The sequence below is a fragment of the Coloeus monedula genome, assembly GCF_965178545.1.
Source record: "Coloeus monedula genome assembly, chromosome: 2".
Classification (NCBI taxonomy): Eukaryota; Metazoa; Chordata; class Aves; order Passeriformes; family Corvidae; genus Coloeus; species Coloeus monedula.
The window spans coordinates 16,080,817-16,104,102 of NC_138782.1; the positions used below are offsets into that span (position 1 = coordinate 16,080,817).

The window sequence follows — 23,286 nt, forward strand, 5'->3', positions numbered from 1 at the left end:
GGGCTGTGGACCAGCCCAGATCAGTTTTCTGAGCAGAGATGAGACCTCTTGCTGCCTTTCCTCAGCCTGCTGCACCTGGGTGCCAGTAGTGCAAGGCAGAGGAGCTCTCAGGTCTCCCTACTAGATTTGATTCTCAAGCTGTTCTTGAGTTCTTTAGGACAGCTACCTGCTTCCAGAGTAGTAGTGAGCACTAATTCCATGCTTAATTGCAAATGCTTTCATTCAGTCAAGATTTGTGTTCTCATTTGCAAAATATTGTGTGATGCAGGTCTGTTTTGAACACTCAGGAAGAAAACACAGAATCATTCCCTTTGAAATAGACTCCCCTTGGAGAAGACCTTCCCCAAACTTCTTTCAGGAGCAGTGTAGTGAAAGAGGGTTCCTTATTCAGCAGGAATTAGCTCACCTCTGACAAGAACAGCTGCTACAGGTACCACTACCTGTAGCACTACACACCCTCCTGCACAAGTCTTGATTTATGATCCTTTGGTTTAGCCTTTCCTCTGTCCCCTGTGTGGCCTTATATTTCAGAGCTGGAGATCACCCAGCCCCTCTCCTTGCTACTGCACATGCAGACATCTGCTGTGGTGTGAAGGAGCTCTGCCATATTCTGATATAACTGAGCAGTGCCCCAGGGACTGCTCAGCCACAACGCAGATAAAGGAAGGGGGGAGCAAGTTTGCTGTGTGGAATCTGCCAAACCTCTTTTCAGATGGGAGTGAAGCATCTTCTCTCCCTTCTGGAGCAGATCTGCTTGAAGGGGCCCAGCCTTGATGAAAGGAGGCATATCAGGACTCTGGTTTGGGATCTGTTGTTACAGCAGCTCAGCCAGGCTCAGTCATCAGCGAGAGCTGGACCAAAAACAAGCACCTGTAAAATCTATTTTCAAATGTGCCTCACTGTGCTCAGCCCTCTGAGTCGATGACAGCGAGCACAGGCAGTAACTGAGCATGTCCTGCCCTGCTCTGCATAGCAGGTAAGTGCTCTTCAGGGTTTGATAAGCTTCTGTCTGAAAGAGAGAAAAATCTGGACCTAAAAGGTGTAGATTTTAGGAGCTTAAAAATTATGATTAAATACCTTATATATAGCAGAGTTTGTTCTGAATTTTGATGTCACACTTCTCAAACCTTAAGCCCACAGCTATCAGCAGCTGTTGCTCATCACCTACTTACCTACACTTAGGTAAAAATGCAGTGAAATACTATGACAAAGTGAAAAAGTATGAAATTAGCTATACAGCAGCTGTAAAACCCACCATCAGTTCCTCTTCCCTTTTCAAAATAACTCTCTGGTTTCAGCAAAACACAGCCAATCCCACCACCTGCAGTGCAAGGTTTAATACTAATGAAGTGTCTGTGAGCCAGTGATAGCATCTGCATCTCATCCTGTAGCGAGCAACTCTCCCAGGAGCCTGAGATCTGGATTTGACAAGCGCCTTGAGTGAATCCAGATTCACTTCTGATACCCTCTGGTACTGGCTACAGGCAATTATTTGGTACAGAGAACCAGAAATAGTTTTAACATTTCTGTTAGCAAGTAACTGCATGTCAGATTATTGCAATAATAATAATAAACAGTTGTCATGGGTTAGCAAGCATAGTCCCAGAAGTGATGTTCTTGCAAAGGAGTGCTTACAGCTTCTTCTGTGACCCGACAGAACCTATCAGCTGGCCACTTTGAATATGGACAATTCTTTAAGCCACTTAAAGTTGTGACCACCTCTGTGATCCACACTTAAGAATAGGAAACCCCGAGGCAGTCTCTCTCTGTCTCGTTTCCGATGCTGGCACAGGTGGCTGCCCCGTGTGGGGGCCAGCGGGCCCGGCCCAGGCCCTGCTCGGGCCAGGCCGGGTCGGGCCACGGCCATCCTGGAGCCATGGACCTGTTCCAGCCGTGGAACCCCCCCCACAGCAGGGCTGTGGGCAGCCGGAGCGGCTCGGCTCCCCCTCTCCGCTGCTGCCACGATTCAGCTGAAGCTGCACCGCTGTCTGGCAGAGGTCATGTGACCAACAGCGATAAGACACATTCCAGCTGCAAGGCCTAGGTGAGATTAACCCTTTTAGTACTATGAAGAGCTGAAAACCGGAGGGAAGTGAAAGAGGAGATGCTTAAAGCTGAAATTCTGTTGTGAAGCTACGATAGATCAGAGTACCTGTTGTAATTTCATGAAGGCATGGGGGGTGGAGCATTCAACTTGTACTTGTGAGCAAAAGCACCTGCGCTGAGATAGGCAGATGCTGACGCAGCTGTAATTTCATGAGAAGTTTGAACAGGGAGAGATGGAAGTGATGAGGACTTTTGCTCCAAATGGAAAAGGAGAAAACCTCAGGTCCTAGAGATGCTCCCAGAGATAGTCCTAAAGAGGAAGATGAGGAAGACCCTTTGCTCCCAGGGAAGGAGAAGGGCCTCTAGTCTTAGAAATGAAATGCTCCCAGAGATGGGTGAAGAGAACTTTTGTTTCTGAACGGCTCAATCTTAAAATTGTACCCCAAAAACCTTCAAGAGTGGACCCTCGAAAGCAGTTGTGGGAAAAGCTGCAAGACGGGGTGGGGGAAGGGACTCACATGTGAGCAGAGAACCAACCCGGGTGGCTGTCTCGTTGTGATAATGTTTTCATAGCATGGGCAAGAGAGACTCCTCTCCCTAAATGGACTAAACAAGGTTATTATGGAAGTGGTAAACAGACTGAACATCTCAAGGGCTGTCTTTTTACACTGTTGCTGGGAGAAGGGAGAAAGGGGGGGGGGGGGGAGGAGGAGAAGTGTTCTGAAGGTGTGGTATGATTTTTTTTTCCCTCTTTCTTCTTTTAGGTCTGTTAATAAACTTCTTTATATTCTTTCAAGTTTGGTGCCTGCTTTGTGTTTCTCCTAATTCTTATCTCACAGAAGATAAACAGTAATGAGTATTTTGGACCAAACCACTACACTAAATTGGTGTTTCTGCCTGGTTACAAACCAAACCCACTACAGCAGTACAAAAGGAGTCCCTGCTCTGTTAAAATTGTTCTTACTTATGTCAGCCAGGTGAGGACCCGCCATTCAGTCAGGGAATTTTCTCTAAAAAGGCCAAATGTGATGCTTTTGGCCTGGCTGAGCTGCTTCTTGGGAATAAGGCTCTGAAAGAGTGGCTACAGCCTTCAGGATAGCATAGAATCTGGTGACACTTTGATGCTCAAACCAGTATGTTTTGCTCCAGGGCCATTTCTTAGTGAAGCTTCAATTTATGGCCCAAAGTTGCCCCAAAGTCCCTGCTCAAAGAACCTGCTGTCCTAAAAGCCATGCCACATTAAGTTACTCCAAAACATGCATTTATCCTACGCTGAAACCAGAAGTAGCTGGCCTAAACCCTGCTATTTAATTATCCAGTCATAGCCCATTAAGAGTTTAGATGAGGGGTTTGGAACCATGGAGATGCCACTGAAAAGAAAAAACTTTGCACTCTGACTCCCCAGCTGAAGTGGTTTGGGAAGTGTCTGCTTCCAGTATGGAAAAACACAAGTAAGGTCCTAATCTTCTCATACAGCTCCAGCTAAACAAACTCCCACTACAACCAAATTTGACTTCTGATTTTTAAACTGCAAACCATAAAGTCCTGAAAAATCCACATCACCATATGCAGCCTTTGGACATCTTACACAACAAGACAGGACTTCATATACATTAAACAAAAATAACAGGCATTACTCAGATCATGAATGAAAAAAATATGAATAGAAATCACACTTTCATATGAAAAAGGAGGTGAAACCATCATTTAATGGAAATTAGAATGTGTTAAACCTAGCATCAGAGTTAGCTCTAGATCCGTGAGGGGCACCAGTCATCACCACTGAGGCAGCTGCAATTGCTCGGGGGCAGGACTGAGATTCAAGACAGTCAAATGCACAGTTCTGTTTTACAGCAGGTGCAATACATAATATGCACTAAATGAAGATACATTTTTGTCTGAAAGTGGAATGGAAAGCTCCTCCTGGGTGCTGTGGAAAGAGACAAGGAATAAATCCATATTGATTTCAGTGCAGCTTATTTTAAAACACTGAGAAATGATGCCACTTGTTTTACTTGCTGTAATAGCACTTCAAGGAACATAAGTCACACTAAAACTGTCTTGCTCAGGATTAGTTTTCTTTCATGGAAGAAATACCCTGTGCAGCGCCAGACAGCCCTGATGGTGTTATGCCAGTGCTGCTAGAAGAATTAGCCCCATTACAATTGTCAGTTGTCTTCTGGAGAGCAGTATTTATAAACAGATCTGTGCTGAGTGACAGCTCCTTCCCCTGGCTTGATGCAGTCCAAACCTCAGCCTTCCAAATACCTTCCTGACTGGATTTAAAGATGCTGAGGATGCTTGTGCCCTCCCCTCATTTAATAACTGAATGCCTGCGGTTTTGAGGATATGATGAACAGTAAAAGAGATTTAAATGATGAGTTTCCACCTTCTTAAATGAAAGATAATCCTTTGCAGCAGTAGCTCAAACCACTGCAGGTGATCAGAGGAAGTGCAGCACAGGGAAAGGGTGACCAGGAACAAGAAGGGACAAACTCCAATCAAGCAGCCAGTCAAAGATACCAACAGTTCTTCAGCTCTTTTGCAGCCAAGCCTGCGTTGTTGGGGTGGTTTTGTGTGCAAACACATTCGTACCTCTCGAGTTCTAGGAAATCTTGTACAGACTTCAGGGAGCTAAGGTCCACCCCTGCATTTTTGTCTCAGTGGAAGTTTTTTTTATCACCCCAAGCCTTTGTGGCTCATAAAGCTTTCTGCAGTGATCAGAAGGCAATTCTTAATGTTTCAGAGAAACCAGAGGCAAAGAGGGTTTAAGAAATATCTCACACAAACAGAGCAGAAGAACCCACTGCAGAACACAGATGATGTCATTCTCCTAATTGCTCCACTCTTTTTCTTTTTGCAGATAAATAACTTAAATGATTCCTCTTAGAGGTGCTCAGTTGATTTATTTCTCAATTTTTGCCCTTTTCTTCCCAGCATATTATGATTCCTCATTTCAGAAGGGAATGAATTCTTCCTATTCTAGGAACATTTTTGAAGTTAAAAATTTAAAATATGAAAGAACAAGAAAACCCTACTTCATTCTCTAAATCTAGAATCCTATCATAAAAAATTTCAATGCCTGCAACCAAATTATGGTACTTAGCAATTCTTTAAATCACTTCTTTTTCCATTTTCATCTATGGAGATAGCTGCTGGTTTTATTTCTCTATGTCTGTAGATGGAGGGGAAAAAATACTGATAATTTGCCTTAGGGAAAAAAGCCTATTTAGAATTCCAAATAAGTTTTGACATGGAACATCTTCACTTGAAAGAAGCAACTCAGTGCTTTACATTTCAGGAGAGCAGGCTATAAAAAAGCCAGTCAGTCTAAAAATCCAAGCATAAACCACCACCAAATGCATGAAGGATTTTCATACAGAAGGAAGGCCAGCTGTGTACAAAAATACATCTCTCTTACATTCTCACAGCTCTCAGTCTTCCTCCTGTACTGCAACTTTTTTTTTTTAAATTCCAATGAACATCCAAGAAGCAAAACAGATAGGTACCTTTCAAAACCAGCCCCTAACTTCTATCACAAACTTTCACCCTTTTGTGCCACTGCATAAAAATGGGAGGTTCACAACCACACAGCAGTAATGGTATGAGACAGCAACAAAATCTGGCTCCTGTTTTATTTAGGAGCACCTTATGACATACCATACATTGGACTGCTAGAACTCTGTCTTCAACATCACTTTTGAGAAGAGTGCTTTCATTAATTATTAACCAGCACTTAGTTAACCACTGAGTCTGGGAGCAGATACAAAAATTTCCCTCTCTCCTTCTTGGCTATTTACAGTCCCACCCATTCCCACTCAAATATCACACACAGATCCAGGACACAACGTGCATGGATATCAGATCTTGTAACCACTGTGCTGTGACTTCTCAGAAAAAGTCTTTTTATTTTATTTCAAGATCTAAATAAATACAGTCTGAAAGATGAAAGTGCATTAATGCCCTAAGACAACACTGTCCTGTCTGTGTTATATGTATCACATATCATTTCCCTAAGATATGATAGATAAGATGGGAGTGAAGCTCTGGACCCCTGCAGAGCACAAACTCTGTATCAGTGAACCTTTCCAAACCAGAACTGGATGGAAAGAGAACTCCATCCAGAGCTGAAGCTGGAAATATAGTTAACTTTTACTTAACACACAGAGTATTACTTCCCACTAGCCATAAAAATTGAAAGAATTAGTAATGGAGGCACAGAGAGTAGGGAGAAGCAGCTTCCTATGCTACACCAGTTAACTCACAGGGCCACATTCACTGTTTCATCAAAAGAATTAAAAGCTGATTCTGCTACAGCTGGATCTTGATGCATATTCTCTCCAAGCTACAAATGGTTACAGACTCTTCTGACAGACAAAAGTGAGGATAACCCAGGAGCTCTCTGTTTGAGCACTAAAAACTTAGGAAGTTGTATTTGCTACAGCTGAGATGCTCCATTCTAACCAACAGGATGTGGGATACAGTGAAATGCCAGGACTTGACTGAAGAACTCAAAAATTATAGGGAAGAATGTTCCATTATAATGACCCAGTCTTCAGTCTCTCCACTTTTAGTTGTTTTCTTTCTGTTTTTATCCTTCAGACAGCTGTCCTCAGAAAGAAAAAAACAATTTCTCTACCTCTCAAATAGCTGAAACAGGCACTTGCAGCTGTTACAGACAGGTGACAAGCAGAATCCTTCAAGAAGTCTTGTCTAGATAAGACAGAGAAGGGATTTGCAAGACCAGTTTCAGATAAGACACATGACCCTGGCCATCATTTGGAATAAAAAGTGTGTATTTTCCTTATATTGTTTCAGTTTTGAGATAATAAAGTGTGTCTTTTCTTTGTAGTCAATAGACTTGGGATAAAGCTCCTTTCTCCTCAAATCTTCTGTGCCTCTCATCTCTCTTTTGCTAAGAGTCAGGAGAAAATTTTGTGGTCTGTTGCTTCCAGGACAAGCCCGCCTTCTTGAAGAGAAGGCTTCCAAAAGTAAAAGGCTTCCAAAGACTCATAACCAAATTATCTGTAGGAACAGACACAAGAAGGCTTCAGCTGTGCTGCCAGCATGTGGGGGTAAGCAGAGCTGGGAACTGGACCTCTGTAAAGAGACAGAAAGAACATGGCTTAATGCTACACTGGAGCACTTGGAAGCTTAGCCAGCACAAAGATCAGCTTTTGGCTCAGGGTATGGGAAAAGCCCAGAGGAAAACAAAGCATGAACATGTGCACCTAATGCAAATGAGAAAATGCAATAATTTGGGTGTTGAGGATGTGTTGTAAGAGGGCTGGAGGTGAGCCAGGTTGGCCTGGCACACAGAATACTGGCACAGAGCTCCGTGTATCCAAGCAAGCCAAGGTTTCTGAGCCTCAGCAAACCATGTAGCAGCTTCCTCACTCTGGAAGAAATTCAGCTTCCCCGAAGTCTTTGCAGAAGTGCACCCTGTTGCACAGTGTCAAATGAGCTCCATTCTTCAAAGTGTCAGAGGCTGCCCCCCTCAGGTGTGTCCCAGAGAATCCCATCACAGACCACGCTCTGGGCTTCCTCCTGTGCAGTGTCAGATTGTCCGGGATTGCTGCTCCCGGGAGCGCTGCTGCTGCTGGTGGCTGCTGGAATGCCAGGAAGGACTTAGCAAGGAGCAGGGTGGGGGAGGCGCTGCTCCAACTGAGCAATGCAAGGCAAGCAGCAGGCGCTGGATCCCAACAAATATGGCTTCTGGGAGCCACAATCAGCAACTCCAGCTGGGCCATTTGCTTAGGCTGCCTGCCAAAAGGTTTATAAAAAGAACAGTAAAGAATGTGCCATGGCTTTAAATATGAATTTCAAACACAGTGGAGCCAATATCCACATTTGTTGAGGCTTCCATCCCATAGCTTTTCTCTAAGGCTCAGTCAGGAATGCAAGGAGTTTCTCCTGCTGATCTAATTTTATCCCCTCGCAGATATCCACCAGCACGAAGGAATGAAGTAGAGCCAGGGCAGTTTCTTAATTACTTCCAGCTCTCAGAGAGGGACCCAAAAGATAATAGTGAAGCAAAGATACTAAACCAGCCTATAATTTGTGTGTTGCTGTGCACAGATCTTGTGATAATTTACTGATAGATGACCCCAGCCTTTTCTCCAGCCGGTGCCTGTCCTAATGCCATAGACATTTCTATGTGTTTAACTGCAACAGAGCACAGCAGCAAACAGGAATGGCTGCTACACAGTAAGTGAGATATGCAGGTGGTTTCCCCATCAGACTCATGAACTGGTTTCCTCAAATGCCAACAATGACTATTTAGCAAGATGTAACTTTCCATTACCTAGGAGGTTTTGCATATTCTATATCCATAGCACCTTAGCATGACTGGAGTTGGGTTTATTCAAGTTCACAGCAGAGCTGGCCCTGCCTGTACTGAACTTGTGCCAGCAACAAGGATTGTCACCACCAAGGTTCAGCAACCTCCCAGGCCCCAAAAGGAATCAAATCATTAAGGAGCTTTTGTCCTCGATACGGCACGTAGAACGTCACGGCGAGTACCAGAAGTCATTTGTTCAAAAGTGAGGTGTATCACAGAGCATAAAACCCCCACAGTGCCAGCACAGCCAACAGGTCAAGTGTGCTAGCTGAAAGATTTATTTGATTCTTCAATAAGCACACATGTAAGCATCCCCTGCTGCTGCAAACACCTGGATGAGATGGGGTAGTGCAGCTAGAAATGAGTCAGAACAATCACAGGCTTCTGATCTAATGAACACAACAGGCTGCCTCCTCCTTGTGACCTCACATCTGTATGAGAGACTCAGAGATGAGTAAAAAATGTAGAGTCTGTTAGGTTTTTTTCTTCTTGGTTTGGACACCAACCTGGAATGGCAGTGTGTGCACAAGGTACACACCACCTCTGGTAATGCCACAATCACTAAAAATCAAACCACACACACACATGCAGAAACCCCTGAAGTGAGAGTGTAAAATAGCCTAACAAATTCATGTGCCCCCCACCAGACAAGGCTCCTCACCTGCCTTTTAAGAACCAGGAGTTGCATCTCCAGCTAACAGGATGGGCTTGTCATCAGAGGGATCAGAGCTCCACAGGGTCCTTCTTGCAGTGGGCAGGTCTCATGCTCAGCATGTGTCCGAGTGCTGCTCTTGGGAACTGGAGGTGGCCCTGCAAGGCACTGAACACCTGCACAAAGTCGCCTTCAATCTCAAAATGTTGCTTCTTTACAGACATGTTCGAAAAGGCCAAATTCAGGAAATAACAGTTTAACAACAAGCAAGGAAACAGAGGGCCAAAAGATTCTCCTACCCAAAGGCCACCAAGATTCATCCCCTAGAGAAATGCAAAAGTATTCAAATTCCTCATGGGACATACTGTCATTCTAAGGCTTGTGGCAGTGCTCTTACAGAGAGTTCATGACCATGCTGTGAGGCAGCCAGAAAAAGGACTGTTTCAACACACAGAGAAAAGAATAAATAAATCAAGACAGCCTGAAAGTATTCTAAACTCAGTGTTTTATTGGTCTGTGATTATTAGTTATACTTTGACACATTGCACTTCGGAATAGATTAGCACCTACTACATAATTAAAAAACTTAGTATCTTCCAACTCATATAATTGGCACTACAGAGAAAACCCAGAGATCTGTAACTTTAACCCAAGATTAAAAGAGATAAAATGTTTACATCCTTTATTGTTGGCAGGTGAACTTTCATTGTGGAAGGCCCTTAAAAATAGTGAACAGAAACTAACAACCTAAATGCCCTCCAAAAATATATAAAAACAGTATCAGATAAATCACTCCCTTCTTTACACCAGTCTTTTTGCTTTGGTACTTTTAGTATCCAAGTGCACAGTAATCCCTCATCTATTTCAAAGAAAAAAAAAAGTACCATGATCAAGACTACGCTGACTACTTTGGGTGACAAGAGGAGAGACTCCCACACACCATTCTCAGCACCCATGCAAACAGCATTTTCATCAAAGTGGCATTGTCTCAGGATTTAACACATCCCAAGAGGTTTATAAATAATAAATGTTGGGGGTTTTTAAAAAGGGAAGAATTATTTTGAATAAATAAATGACAGCTCTAAAGCTGCATTGGCTTTGGTGACCAGTTATCTGTATGCAGCATAAGTTATCTTCATGAGGCAAGTGATGAGATAGCGTAAGTGAAGTCCCTGAGGATCAGCATCTCTGTGTTCAACTTGTTTGTTTCACAACGTGTGTAGACAGCCTGGAAAACAATCAGTCCCAAGGCATCTGCTTTTTAATCTCCCAGCACAGCTGCAGACCACAAAATGAATTATTTCTGTACCTCTTCTGCAGGCAGGAATACATAAATAACACCTAACTCTTAGTGGGAGGTGGCAGGGAATGAGTTCTCCTAAACCTGGGCCAAGTGCTCCACCTTGTGTTAGTCCTCGGCACTCAGAGCGAAGCTCTCGATGCCTGATCCACAATTGCTGTTCCAGTGGCATAGCTCACGATTCCTTCTGCCTGGGAGCAAGTGTTGTCCATGGTGCCATACGACTGCTGCTCCGTGGGGGCCAGCACCGTCCTTTCTGTAGGATGAGGACGCAAAACCTGGGGGACGTACATCTGAAATCACAAGTGAAGGGTTTTAGTGGTCTCTCAAAGCACAAGGCTGGGATAACTCACCCAGGATAATATTTTCCCTTGTCACTCTTCTTTTCAACCTCCTTTTCCCATTCTTCATCTTAACACCTCAGGCCTTTTGCACCCTGCTGGAGGCTTCCTGGTGCAACACTCACCTGCACCTCTTGACTGTGGCACAAGGCCTTTCCTTCTACCTCAGTCCTATATCCTTCTCAGTGGCATGGCAAGCAACACCTGCTACACGTCACAGCTTTCAGAATCAAAGCAGTGGCCACTGACTGCATTTGGCAGCTGTCCAGATGTGAGGCTCTGTCTGGGGCAGGGCACAGAACACAGCACACAGAGCTGCTGGAAGCAACGTGTATCAACTACTCCTAAAATGGCAGCCGAAGGTACTTCTGGGACACCGAGTGGGAACAGGCAAGGAGCCCAGCTGCAGAACTCTCTGGTCCCACATGGGATGGCAAATCCCACAGTCCATTCAGACTAATATGTCCTACACAAGCTCTTTGGTAAGCAGGGTGAGAAATTAAGTTTTTCTAGGAAACATAAGGGAGTATTAGTAACTCTTAGCTTCTTACAGAAGATGTTGGGACTGTTGGTACATCTGTGTCTTTTCCTCTTTCACCTTGTGTGTCGTCTATCTGTAACCAGCAACAGGTGGGGAAAGAAAGAGAGAATATCAAACTGGTGAGTGAAAACTATACACACAGATCATGAGCATCCAAAACCTGCACAGACAGATCTCAGTGCAGGGCTGGTACTCTCTCCTACAATCCTTCTACACAGTATCATAGAAAGGTTTGGCTTGGAAGGGGCCTTAAAGATCATCTAGTTCCAACCCTTTGCCATGGGCAGGGATGCCACCAGACCAGGTTGTTCCAAGCTCCATCCACCCTGGCCTTTCATACTTTCAGGGATGGGGCATCCACAACATCACTGGGCAACCTGTGCTAGTGTCTCAGCAACCTCACAGCAAAGAATTTCTTCCTATTACCTGATCTAAACCTACTCTCAGTTTAAAGCCATTCCCCCTTGCCCTGTCACTAAACACTCTTGTAAAATGTCTCTCTCCACCTTTTTTTTTGTAGGCTCCCTTCAGGTGCTGGAAGGCTGCTATTAGGTCAGCCAGGAGCCTTCTCTTCTCCAGGCTGAACACCCCCACTGCTCTCAGCCTTCCCTCATTGCAGAGGTGCTCCATCCCTCTGATCATCTTGGCTGTCTTCTCTGGACTTGCTCCAACAGGTCCATGTCCTGGGACCCCAGAGCTGGATGCAGCACTGCAGGTGGGGTCTCAGCAGAGCAGAGCAGAGGGGCAGAATCTCCTCCCTCAACCTGCTGCCCACACTGCTGGGGGTGCAGCCCAGGATACTTTTTCCATACTGCTCTTTTCTCTCAAATTCACTGAGAGACTTTCCTGCAGACACTGAGAGACATTCCACTCTGCCAGGCAGCCTACCTGCACTACAGGCCCTCTTCAGCCATCTTCCCAAGAACCTTTGTGAACAGACACTGCCAGCAGGAAGGCATGGACAGCCCCACAGGAACAGCTGGTGCTCTGTCAAGCACACAGGTAGGTGTTGAAAGGTCAGGTATCCATCACTTACCCTATAATTCAGTGGACTCAGGTACTTGAAACAGCCAAAACAAGTGTAAGCTAAGCAAATAACAATAGTGATGTTGACAACAAGCAAGGTGAACATCGTTGTAGGTGCTTTAAAACCTAGAAAAATATTCAGAGAATAAATATAAAAATGCATAGCAGAAAAAACCAACAGAACCAAAACAAGCCTTTATTTATCTCCCTCTTTTTCAGAAGCCTCATGGATTTTTTATTTTTCCTTAGAGGAACGGGCAGCCAACTTCCAGCCACAAACAGGAGAATGTCATTATACACAAACTTCTCCCACTTCTCCTAGAGGCCAAGAAATGTTGCTGTAATACTTAAATGATAGACAAGACTCACAGTGATTCTCCTCCTCCCTCATTCATCCATTTGCACTCCCTTCTTAAATACTTTCATTAATGATCTGTGAAATATAATATTAATTACATTGATTAATCATGACGGTGGTACCAAGCTGGATGGTTTGCAAACAGCTCAAAGGTATGAAGGGAGGAGAAGAATCAAAATGATCTTGGTAGATAAGACCACCACACTTGCTTTAAAGGATCAAAACAAAAAAACCAACAGCAAGATAAAACTGTATGCAGAAAACAGCAAATAAGTACAATTTGGAAGGAAAAATGAAATGTAGATATGAGGGATAACAATAGCACTGCAGTATACAACTGCTGGAAAGCAGTGAATAGTGGGATGGTATCAAAGAACACAGGAAGAGAGGAAAATGAAAAAAAAAAAGACAAGTCTCCGGCACCTATACAAAATAATTCAGTGCTATTGAGCCTTCAGCTGAGTAGCCTTGTCTATAATAAAATAGGGACAGAATTGGGAAGAATCAAAGGAAAAAGATCAAGAGAAGAAACAGTAAATATGAACTAGGCTGAAAGGTAAGTTTTAGTTCAGAGAGTGTGCAAATAAAATTATAGGAAAGGACATGGTTGCCTAGTATGGAAAAAGTATTAAAGATTACAGTGATGTCTTATTTTCCAGATCCACTAGGGGAATATTCTAAAGAAATTAATCTCATTTTGCAGTAAAGATGACTTGAATAGGATAACAGGAAAAAGTAAACATCACTACAAACCCTAGCTGTTCCCAAGCTTCTTCAGAAAAAAGAGGCAACACCAACCCTCAGACATTTTTGTGGTAACCCCAGCATAAGCAGTGGCACAGAATAGACAAGTTTTACACTTTAGCAGGTTATAGAAGCCCTGCACAGGTCTGTTCACAAGGGGAAAAACACCACACACACAAAAAAAAACAAAACCAAGAAAAGCCCTACAAACACATCACTATTCAAACAAAAAAAAGGAAGTGAAAAAACCTCCCTATGGGTATTCTGGAATGTCCTTCAGAGGAGGTTATTTTTATAAGCACAGGTTACACAAGTATTTACCAGATGGTGAGGTGTGTCTACACCAAAGCCAATGTATGGTGCAAACCACAAGGCAAACAGCAGAGATTAGGGAAGGAAAAGTCTCCTACATCAGTTTTCCCCTGCACTGTGTCCTCAGAACTCCTGCCTGTCAACAGCTCTGAAGAACATGGGATTCAAGTGACTACCCCAGGAGATGGAGGTTGAACTGCAGATAGGACCTCACTTCCTCTGTGGTGAGAGGCCCAGTGGTGCTGCAGGTGTAGGATGGATGGATGGATGGACAGATGGATGGCATAAGAGCTGAGGAGGAATACAGGCACTGAGAAGGAGAAAGATGACACCAGTACAGCCTACCACCTTCAGTATGCAGGCAGGTGGTATTTGATCCTGAGAACTGGGAGAGGGGTCTTTCCAGGCTTACATTAATATATAAGGAGTGAGAAACAAGAGTATTGTCACTGGACTCTGCAACCAGACTGAAACACCCATATCAAGCCAACTATACAAGCCAGTGACCAAGCAATCAAGCTTTACACCATAAACTGATCTATTTTGCAGATAAGGAAGCAGAGCTCTCTTACCCTTCCTTCCTTCCTTCTTTTTGGCACTAGAAGCAGCAATGAAATCAATGGCAATGAAATCAAAGTATCAAATTCCTACCTCTCAGACTGCCCTGTGCACTGACAAACCACCAGACAACATCCTGTAAGCAGGGTCCTCTACACTGCCCAAGCCAAACACAGTAATCCAGCCTGTGTTTTCCATTATTAAGGTCCCTGACAAATAATGGTTTTACCATGCAGAACTAGAAAACATTATAATAAAAGATTTCATTTTTGCTTCACCAGGATTTCCTTCCTAATAATTAAAGAGGTGGATCAGATGCTGAGCCCTTGGAGGTGATTTTTCTAAAGCATGCTCTAGAAATTCTCCTGTTAATTTAGAGGACACAGATCTGTTGGTCTTCCTGGTTGCAAAAGCAGCTCTCAAAACAAGGGAAAAAAACAAGCTCTCAAACATACAAGTAATGCAGAACCTATTCAAATCCAAGGACAGCCTGAAGCAATAGTTCCAAGTGCCTCTTACCTCCACAGGGAGCTTTCCCTACCCCTAAAGTTAGATGACAGCCTGCCAACAATACCTTTCTGACTACTGGTATGCTAGAAAACACCATGCAAACATGATCATTTGCCATGAGGGCACAATGCTGTTAGATATCAGGAGCTTCCTTCTAAAGAAGGGAAACTTGACTCTTCCACCATCACTGACACCCCCATTCCATGCCAAATGCTTCCTGCTGTATCATGGATAAAAACCCATAAGCTGTTTCTTACCTTTTCTGACATCAAAGGTGTTGGTACAGCACAGCCAATACTATCAATGCCAAGTATTTGCAAAACATAGAATGTCCCTATTTTAAAAATAAATTACACACAAAACCCATGATGTTTTAAACTACAATGTGGGGAAGAGAGTCATCATCTCACTGCAGTCTTCCATGTAAAATTTGATGGATGATGTAGAACACACGAGGACTAGCATCAGCCAATATTTTAGCATTTTTCCTGAGTGATGGCAGCAGCCAGTTCACCCAAGCAAATTAAATTTATGCCCAGGCTACACAAATGCAGGTAGTGAAGCCAGTGATCATCTTACTACAAAGAGCTAATTCTGAATAGATTTTTGGTTTATGTAATGATTTTTACTGTCTGTCACTTCACAGCCCAGCTGGCCAATTCCAAGTATCCTGATGTAAGGAATACATGATGTCCTGTGAAATGAAGAAACATGGAGCCCCATGGTAACAGTTTAATATATCAGCCATCTCCATCAAAGGCCCTTATGCAAATCTTGTGTAGTTCAGTCCCACAGGCAACCACTATGACCTCCCCTTTAGGGAAGGAAAAAGAAAAGTCTGCAAAGCTTGTGAAACTTCACATCTTATTCAGGGAAGCTGGCAAGAGAGCTGGGAGCAGCTTCTAGGTGGAAACAGGTAATACTTACCCAGCCGCACAAAGGAGTAAAAATAGAGCCAGAAAAGGCAGAGGATTGGAGCTGCCAGGGCCTGATTGACAGCTGCAAAGTGCATCTTCTTCTCCAGCTTGGCAGGGAGATAGGCGTAGTAGAGGTTGTGACGGTCCACCATGTGCTTCAGGAGGATGTAGATCAAACCTGGCAGGGAAAGCAGGAGAGCCAAGCAGAGGTTGTTGGAGGTTGGATAAAAAGCAGCAGCTCTGTGAGGAGATCTACACTATCCAAGTGAGTGGAAATGTAGATACCAGTGGTGGGTACAGCCCAAACACGAGGAGGGTACAGCTGCACGACAGCACCTGCTCCGAAGGCTGTTGCACCCCCATCCCTCCCCTATCCACACACTTTTCTGTGGTGCCTCTTGTGCTCCCAAGGAGAGCCCAGAGCTCCTTCTGAGTGCTGGCACATGAGGCCAAGCCAGTAGGTAAAACTTCCTAACTCTCCTTCCACTGTGCTGGTAAGGAAGTATGGCCTGACAGTGGCTTAACCTCTCCCTCTCGGCTTTCACCAGATTCATGACTGGATTTCAAGTCAGCTATTCCTTATCCAAACAAACAGCCAGGAACTGCTGTGGCAGCTATGAATTGCAACAGCTCTGGGATGTCACATTCAGATTATTTACAACTGCATACAAAACAGAATGGAAGTAAGTATCAATTACACTGTTACATAAAAATTGGCCACATTCTCCCAGTAATAAGGTTGTTGATTGAACCAGTTCTGAACAGTATCTAATTTAGATAATTATCTTGTATCTAGCTCTGTAAAGTTTTGGATTAGAAAATGAAAATGCCAACTATATAAAATTATTTAGTACTACTTATGTCTGATCTAAACCTCCCAACACCAGAGCCAGTACACTCAAATTTGAGAAATAAAATAAACATCTAATAGACATTAAATACACTTTCAACCTCTAAAGGCAATACAAGAGCTAAGTAATTCATCATCTTTTTTGGTGTTCTACAACAAGAAGGGAAGGAAACTTGGATCCAAGTCCTAAGAATTATCAGCATTTGAACAGGAATAAGAATGCAGAGCTGGGCCTTCCAACCTTCCCACATGCCCCATCTCACTCCCACAGTGCTCACTGGAAAACTTACCAAAAGGGACAATGATGGGACACGTGATGCTATAGGCCATGATGACAGTGAACACACACAGCATCCAGGCATACATTGCTCCAAATTCATATTCAAATGCCTGTTGCTAGGAACAAAAACAAAACATCCAAAACTCTCAAGTCATCCATCAATGTGTCAGGAGTTAAGAATAGATGCACTAAAGCAACAATTCACCTTCTCTTATTCTCTCCCCCTGAGAGATCAGTTATTTCCCTAAGAGGCAGAAATGATGTAATTAGATGAAGTATTATGTGTTTTTATTATCTGGACATACAGAAAAGATGCTGCTTCTTTCATAGCCTTAAAGTAATTTCTCAGGGAATCTGCATCCACAAGAAGCAGCCCCTTTAAACCACAAAGCAGAAAATAATTGTGCCAGACTCAGAACCTTCACCTCACTGTGGCAGCTGTACACAGGCTTAAGTTCCCATTGTAACACCTGGAATTTCAAGCTATAGGGATGACACATCACCTGGAAGTCCACCTCTTAAAATGGAATACAGGCAAAAAATACATATTTTGCTAGGTGTATGTTCAGATTAAAGCAAGCTGTTCACACCTGCTGGCTGACAGAAGAAACTAACTCTAGACTGATTTGAATTAAAAAAAACCCTGAAGTTCAGACTACAAGATAAAATCATTAACTATTCTATAAAATCCTAATCATAAAACTCTGACTTAGAGCTATGAAGAGATTGATACCTGAAGCTCAGAGCTTGAGGTTTGATTTTTGACCATCTCTGACTTGAATAACTCCCTCCCTGTTATCTGTGCTGCAAATGAAGGGAACATGAACCTGTCGTGGACAAGCAAAACAAAGGCTAAAAAACCACAAAGGTCAGGAGATGATAGTTAACAGTGTGAAGGATGGGTGCTCCCACTGTTTCTGACATGGATCGATCACTGAGTTGCCTCCTGCTAAGGAGGAGCTCCAATACCTGTTTGATGTTTTTCCTCTCTGCTGTGGACTTGGCCATGATCATGCGTATGGTGTAGAGGATGAGGCCTGGCAGGCGCAGCAGCTCCATCCCATTGCCCACGAAAGCAGAGGCAATCACATAGTTCACAAAGAAGGCTCCCTGGTCAGGCAGGAAGACACATCTGGCAGGAGAGACACCAGACACTGACTGGGAGGAAGATAAGCAAACACAGGAGGTATACAATCTATCCCTATTGCCTTTGGAAATCTCTTACCATCAGGATAAGCACTATATACCTCAGGAAGTGGCCAGAAGAGTTGTGATAACCTTGTTGTAAAAGAATAATGCAGAGCTATAAAAGCAGCCAGTGTAGTATATAAGAGCCTGGCTGAGTTGCAGTTCAGATGAGGAATAAACTGTTCACAAAAAGATGCAGCAGCCTGATGGGTGGCTGACAGCAGACAAGAGCATCATCTGATGTCTGCAACAGCAACCTGCCACAAGATGAAATAAGACTGCAACAGAATAATCATCTCTCCTAACTTAGTAACTCCTAATTGTCCTCCTGTTACTAATTTTGAAACAGCATTTGGAAACCTATATCCTAACAATTGCATTCTATTCTTTCCCTCCAGGCACAGGCACAAGAGCTGAAAATAACCAATATCTGCAAATTTGCAATGCAATGTGTGCAAAAACACACATTTTCCTTAAAATCAAGATTCACTGGATTACAGAAAGAGAACTGCTGCAGTTATTTGGTCGCACTGTAATCCTTGGGAAGATCCCCTGGTCCGTGATAGGCAACAATCCTCAGCCAGTTCCAATACCTTACCATCCTTTCTGTGAAGGAATTCTTCCTAATGTCCAACCTTATTGTCTCCTCCCCTTATTCAGCAACTCAACATCATCCCAGAGTAGCAACCCTGAGCAAATTCTAATAAACACTAACCAAGTCCAGTAAAGAGTAAAAAAAAAAAAAAAAAGTAAGTCCTAAGTATTCCTTTACAAAGGAATAGCATAGAGGGAACATTATTTAGCTAATACTTACTCCAGCCTAACTGCAGAATCAGACGATTCTCTGTCAAACAGCCAGCGGAAAAAAAAATCAAGGCTGGAAGAAAGATGGTGAATGTAATTCAGTCTCCCACATCTTAGCACTGTCTAAAATAGCTTCTCTTTTCAAGTAGTTTAAATCAAGATAGTTGAGAGAATTTAATCAAATAATCTGAACACTACTTTGGCTCTGTCACAGGTACTGATAGCTGGAAATAAGACAAAAGGTACAAAATCAAACAGAACAGAAACATCTACTTCATATTAAAGTTTTAATGATTAATTTTTAGCAATTATTATACAGATAGGACAAGTACATGTCACCCAGTTAGCCAAGGAAACAGTCAAATACTGTGGAAAGAAAGGGACAACTCCAACTGAAGTACAGGAAACACTCAGGAAACTTGGTTCTCAGCTATGATTGTGACTATGGGCAACTTTTAATTAACCATTGGTCTTACAAGATCTTAAATTTCTTTGTTAAAAGAAAAGTCAGGCTTTGGAAACTTTAAGGGTTCTGAGGACCCCCAAATGTAAGATAAGCACTGAAATCTAATGTGTAATGACAACATAATCACACACACTGGGGGGAGTGAGGGTACACTGACTATACCTCACAACTGGAAAACACAAGTAAAGATGTCTCATCATAAAAGTACTCAGCCATTACTTCATTTAACTATGATTCTTTACCTGGTCAGACCAAGGGAGGGCAGAATCAATACCATGAAGATCAAAAATATGTAGACTTTATGCATCATTATTCTGTTCTCTGCAGATCTATCAACATAAAAAGGCACTGAGTAAGAAACTCATACAAAAAGCTGCCACACATGAAGGATCTTGCCTGGACAATGCCAACACCTGTCAGACTTCCAGCTTCCCCTACCATATCACGTTGCTACAAGACAAAAAACAAACATCTTTGAGATATTCACCAATATGGACCAAGCAGACTTTCAGTATCTTCTTGGGCAACAAAAATACTGCTGAATGTAAATCGAGACTCTGGATGAGCATCACTACAGGTGTGTACCACAAGCACGGCGATGTGCAACCACCACAGCTGGTCTCTCACCCAAAGACACTCAACCTTGCAACAGCTTGTAAACAAACAGCTCTTCAAGTGTCATGCCAGGAGGGATTAAGCAGTTCAGAAAAGGGCACCACTGCCAAGAAACCAGACACGTAGACAATCTCCTTGCCAAGTGTCAAGTCTTGGGGAACAACATGACACTACTAACACTATACCCCTACTGCAGCAGCAGGAACATGGATCTAGTGACACCCTGTTGTCAGAAAAGTGCAGCACTATGAACAATTCAGACTCTTAGAGGTGGCATCTGATAGGGCTTTAAAACCATAGGGGTTTTATTACAGGAACACTTGGGCATGGCAAGACCTATCAGTGTAACTGCACTGAGGCTTGAAATCAGACCTATGATCTCTAGTGACTTCAGAAAGTTATTTTGACTGATTGAGAAGGGCTCAAAGTTCTTGTGTGTAGCACAACTACCAAAATAGAGTTGATGAAAAGCATACAACTGTGGCAAATAAAAGGTAGACTCTGGACATGTCTTGGAAAGGAATGGTACAAAAATTTGAAAGGAAAAAACCAAAGTTTACCTTAGAATAGAAAAACAAACCAAAAAATGGCTACAAGCTTTATTGACAAAGATCGAGTGAAGTTGAGGGAAGCTGGGATTGACTGTGCAGTACTGTGCTTTTATCTGACTGTAGGCAAACAGGACATCAAATCTGGTATTCCAAACCAAGCTGTGATGAAGTCTCCAAGTCAGCAGCACATCAGTGGGCTTGACATCTCTGGGGTGCACCAGTTCTATGTGAAAACCATGCATCAACACATCTGCTGGGCCTTTGGCCCCATGAGCCTGCTCAGATCACCACTAATATTCAACAGAGCTGAGTAACATCCAGACCATTTTGTCATGCCAAACTACAAAAAGATGGATGCCCTTTTTCACAAATTGTCAGCCTGGAAGGGATCCAAACCCACATGGCCTATCCTCTCAGAGAGTGACTTAGTTATGGGATTAGAGGCACTTCCCATGCTCCTGTTGAAGCTACACCTCCTGAGCCTGCTCATACTTTTTTTTTTTTTATTAAACACAAAGAGAAGCAAAGTGGGAAGCAGGGGAAAGCATAAGCAAATCATGTGGTCAGATTACACTTGCTGTGTGGGTTATAAATTACCTAAACCCTGAAATGTGGTTATAACACTAGAAAGAGACAAGAACAGGAAATTCCCTGCTACGAGAGGTCTGCGGATTTGACAGTTCTGTGAAAGATCAGCAATTTCCTTTATTTTAGTAATTCAGCTGGTAAGGTAAAAACAGGGGAAAAGGTTGCTTACTTTGTCCAGTGGGACTCCAGCAAAGTTGAGTAATACACAATTGTTGGTAGCAAAGCTGAGAAGGACCAGAGCAAGAGTGTTGGGAAAAACTGACTGATGACAGGATTCTAGTGGGGGAGAAAATAAGTATTAAAAATACTTTAATGCAGTTGTGGTGGAACAGAGATGATAGTATTTTGCTTTTTGTAGATTATAGCAGGATGAACTGGGGAAATTATATTCAGATAATCTTAAACTGAGTAATAAGTGCTTAGCACTGGCATGCAAGACACAAAACCAAAGTGAGATTGGGAATTAAATTCCATGAAAGTGCAGTCTCACAAGGAGTTTTTATGTAGTTTGCACTAGCTTGGGGAAATATTTAAAAAGAACAGCTTGCAAGTTGCTTTAGCTGCAGTCAAACTAGGATCAGATATATATGCCATCTTGCTTTGAACCCTATGAGCAAAATAAAAACATTTTACATCAGAGTTAAAAATCTGAATTTCCTCCCTTCTTATAAAAAAAAAAAATCAAAATACAAGTTGGACTTGAAATTCTGTTTTTTGCAAAGATTTTTTGATTACACAGTTTAGAATTATTTGTTTGGATTGCAAATTTTTACCACAAACAAATACATAAATATGTTATCATAATATAAAGCCTCAGATTAAATTACTTCAGACTATTATCCAGGAGCAAAAGAGGGCTAAAGACCTGATTCTGAACTTATGTTTTTAATCAGCAGCTACATAAAACAATCCTGAGAATTTCAACTGAAGGTGTACAGTAAGACAATGAAACTCTATCAATTTACCAAAACTTTGGTCTGATCCACAGCTATATCCAAACATATAGCAATACTTACATTAAGGTAGTGAATAGGTTTAGTGACATTGAACTTGTCCATGGTTGAGATGATTATGGAAGGAGTAGTAAGAAAAAACAGCACAATAAAAAGAAGCAAATTAATGCAAGCCCATCTAAACCACCATTTCAGTCCATGCACTGAAAGATTTTTCCTGGAGAAAGAAGCAAAAATAAAAAGGATATTAAACCAAGCAGCAAGCATTTGCTGTTAAAAAAAGATATATACTATCTGTCAAGTGACAGGTGGCACAGCTTTTTCTAAACTGAGCTTTCAAAGTTATATAACAAAGCACTACACAAGTTCCAGTTGCTGATCCTTATTAGAAGTAAAGAGAACTGTGCAAGCTCTCTTGAATGATAACATAAATTGTGCTTGCAGAAGAACACATTTATTCTTTCATTACACAAACAATGTCTACTGTAGTTAAGGTTTGGGATGAAACACTTCCATTGTTCAGTAATACAGAAGTACTAAACAGAAATGAAACAAGGAGAGACAGAGACAGAAGACACAGAGAATTTCTGCAAGGAGAATACCTATCAGAGGCAGAATCTACCAAAAAACTGTGATGTGAAATGAAAATTCAAATTTACAAATACTGCACCCTTTCCCGCCATATTAAAACAGCAACCATAGATTTTAAACAAGTAAAGTTCTTAAATGTTATTTGAGATGGTTGTCAAAAGGACTGGAATGATTTGAACTCCAGCCAAAGCCAAATATTCAGAACAAACAAAACAGGGATACAGAAGCTCAGTAATATCCCTAATTATGACAAGTCTTTTTGTGAACTTGGAAAATCCCTGTGGCTCCTCTTCTTCAAGGTGGGGGGAAGAGAAAAGAAAAAGAACAGAAAAAAACCCCAAACAAATAAACCAACCCAAAATATCAAAACCCCACCATTTTTTTCTCTTAGAGATGTTTAGAAAAGTTTTGCAAGTGCTTCAGTGCACTGAGTCTCAGACCATTTCCTCAGTCCAGTGCTTGAAGAAACGAAGAGGAAATGAAGCACACACACAGAAAAAGGCACATTAAACAATCCCTACCTGGAAAGCAGCTTGCAAGAGATTTTTTAATTCATATTTCAAAATAAGACTGCTGCAAAAGACACTAAGCTAAGAATCATGGGGTTTTGCCTCATGGTTAAAGATTCTGAACTTTGTTCCCAACTGCAGCATTGTAGTTCTAGAGAAAACCTCACAATTACCAGGAATCAATAGCACAGTCGCCTTAAAACTCATTTTCTATTAAAATCATTAAGAAAAAAGTGATTTTTAAAA

The 23,286-nt window shown here is 42.4% G+C and overlaps 1 protein-coding gene across 2 annotated transcripts in view; it reads right to left on the reverse strand.

The window, feature by feature from the left end:
- Positions 1 to 9,526: 9,526 nt before the first annotated feature.
- Positions 9,527 to 23,286, reverse strand: part of TMEM63A (transmembrane protein 63A) — a 31,578-nt gene continuing 17,818 nt past the window's right edge. For both annotated transcript variants that reach the window (XM_082302995.1, XM_082302996.1), the window contains exons 15-24: positions 22,004 to 22,157; positions 21,157 to 21,263; positions 19,476 to 19,562; positions 18,778 to 18,840; positions 17,745 to 17,907; positions 16,786 to 16,891; positions 15,656 to 15,823; positions 12,257 to 12,372; positions 11,231 to 11,293; positions 9,527 to 10,631 (exon numbers count right to left, since the gene is read on the reverse strand). In XM_082302995.1, coding sequence (XP_082159121.1) covers positions 10,461 to 10,631; positions 11,231 to 11,293; positions 12,257 to 12,372; positions 15,656 to 15,823; positions 16,786 to 16,891; positions 17,745 to 17,907; positions 18,778 to 18,840; positions 19,476 to 19,562; positions 21,157 to 21,263; positions 22,004 to 22,157 — 1,198 coding nt within the window. In that variant the 3' untranslated portion in view covers positions 9,527 to 10,460. The remainder of the gene's footprint in view (positions 10,632 to 11,230; positions 11,294 to 12,256; positions 12,373 to 15,655; positions 15,824 to 16,785; positions 16,892 to 17,744; positions 17,908 to 18,777; positions 18,841 to 19,475; positions 19,563 to 21,156; positions 21,264 to 22,003; positions 22,158 to 23,286) is intronic.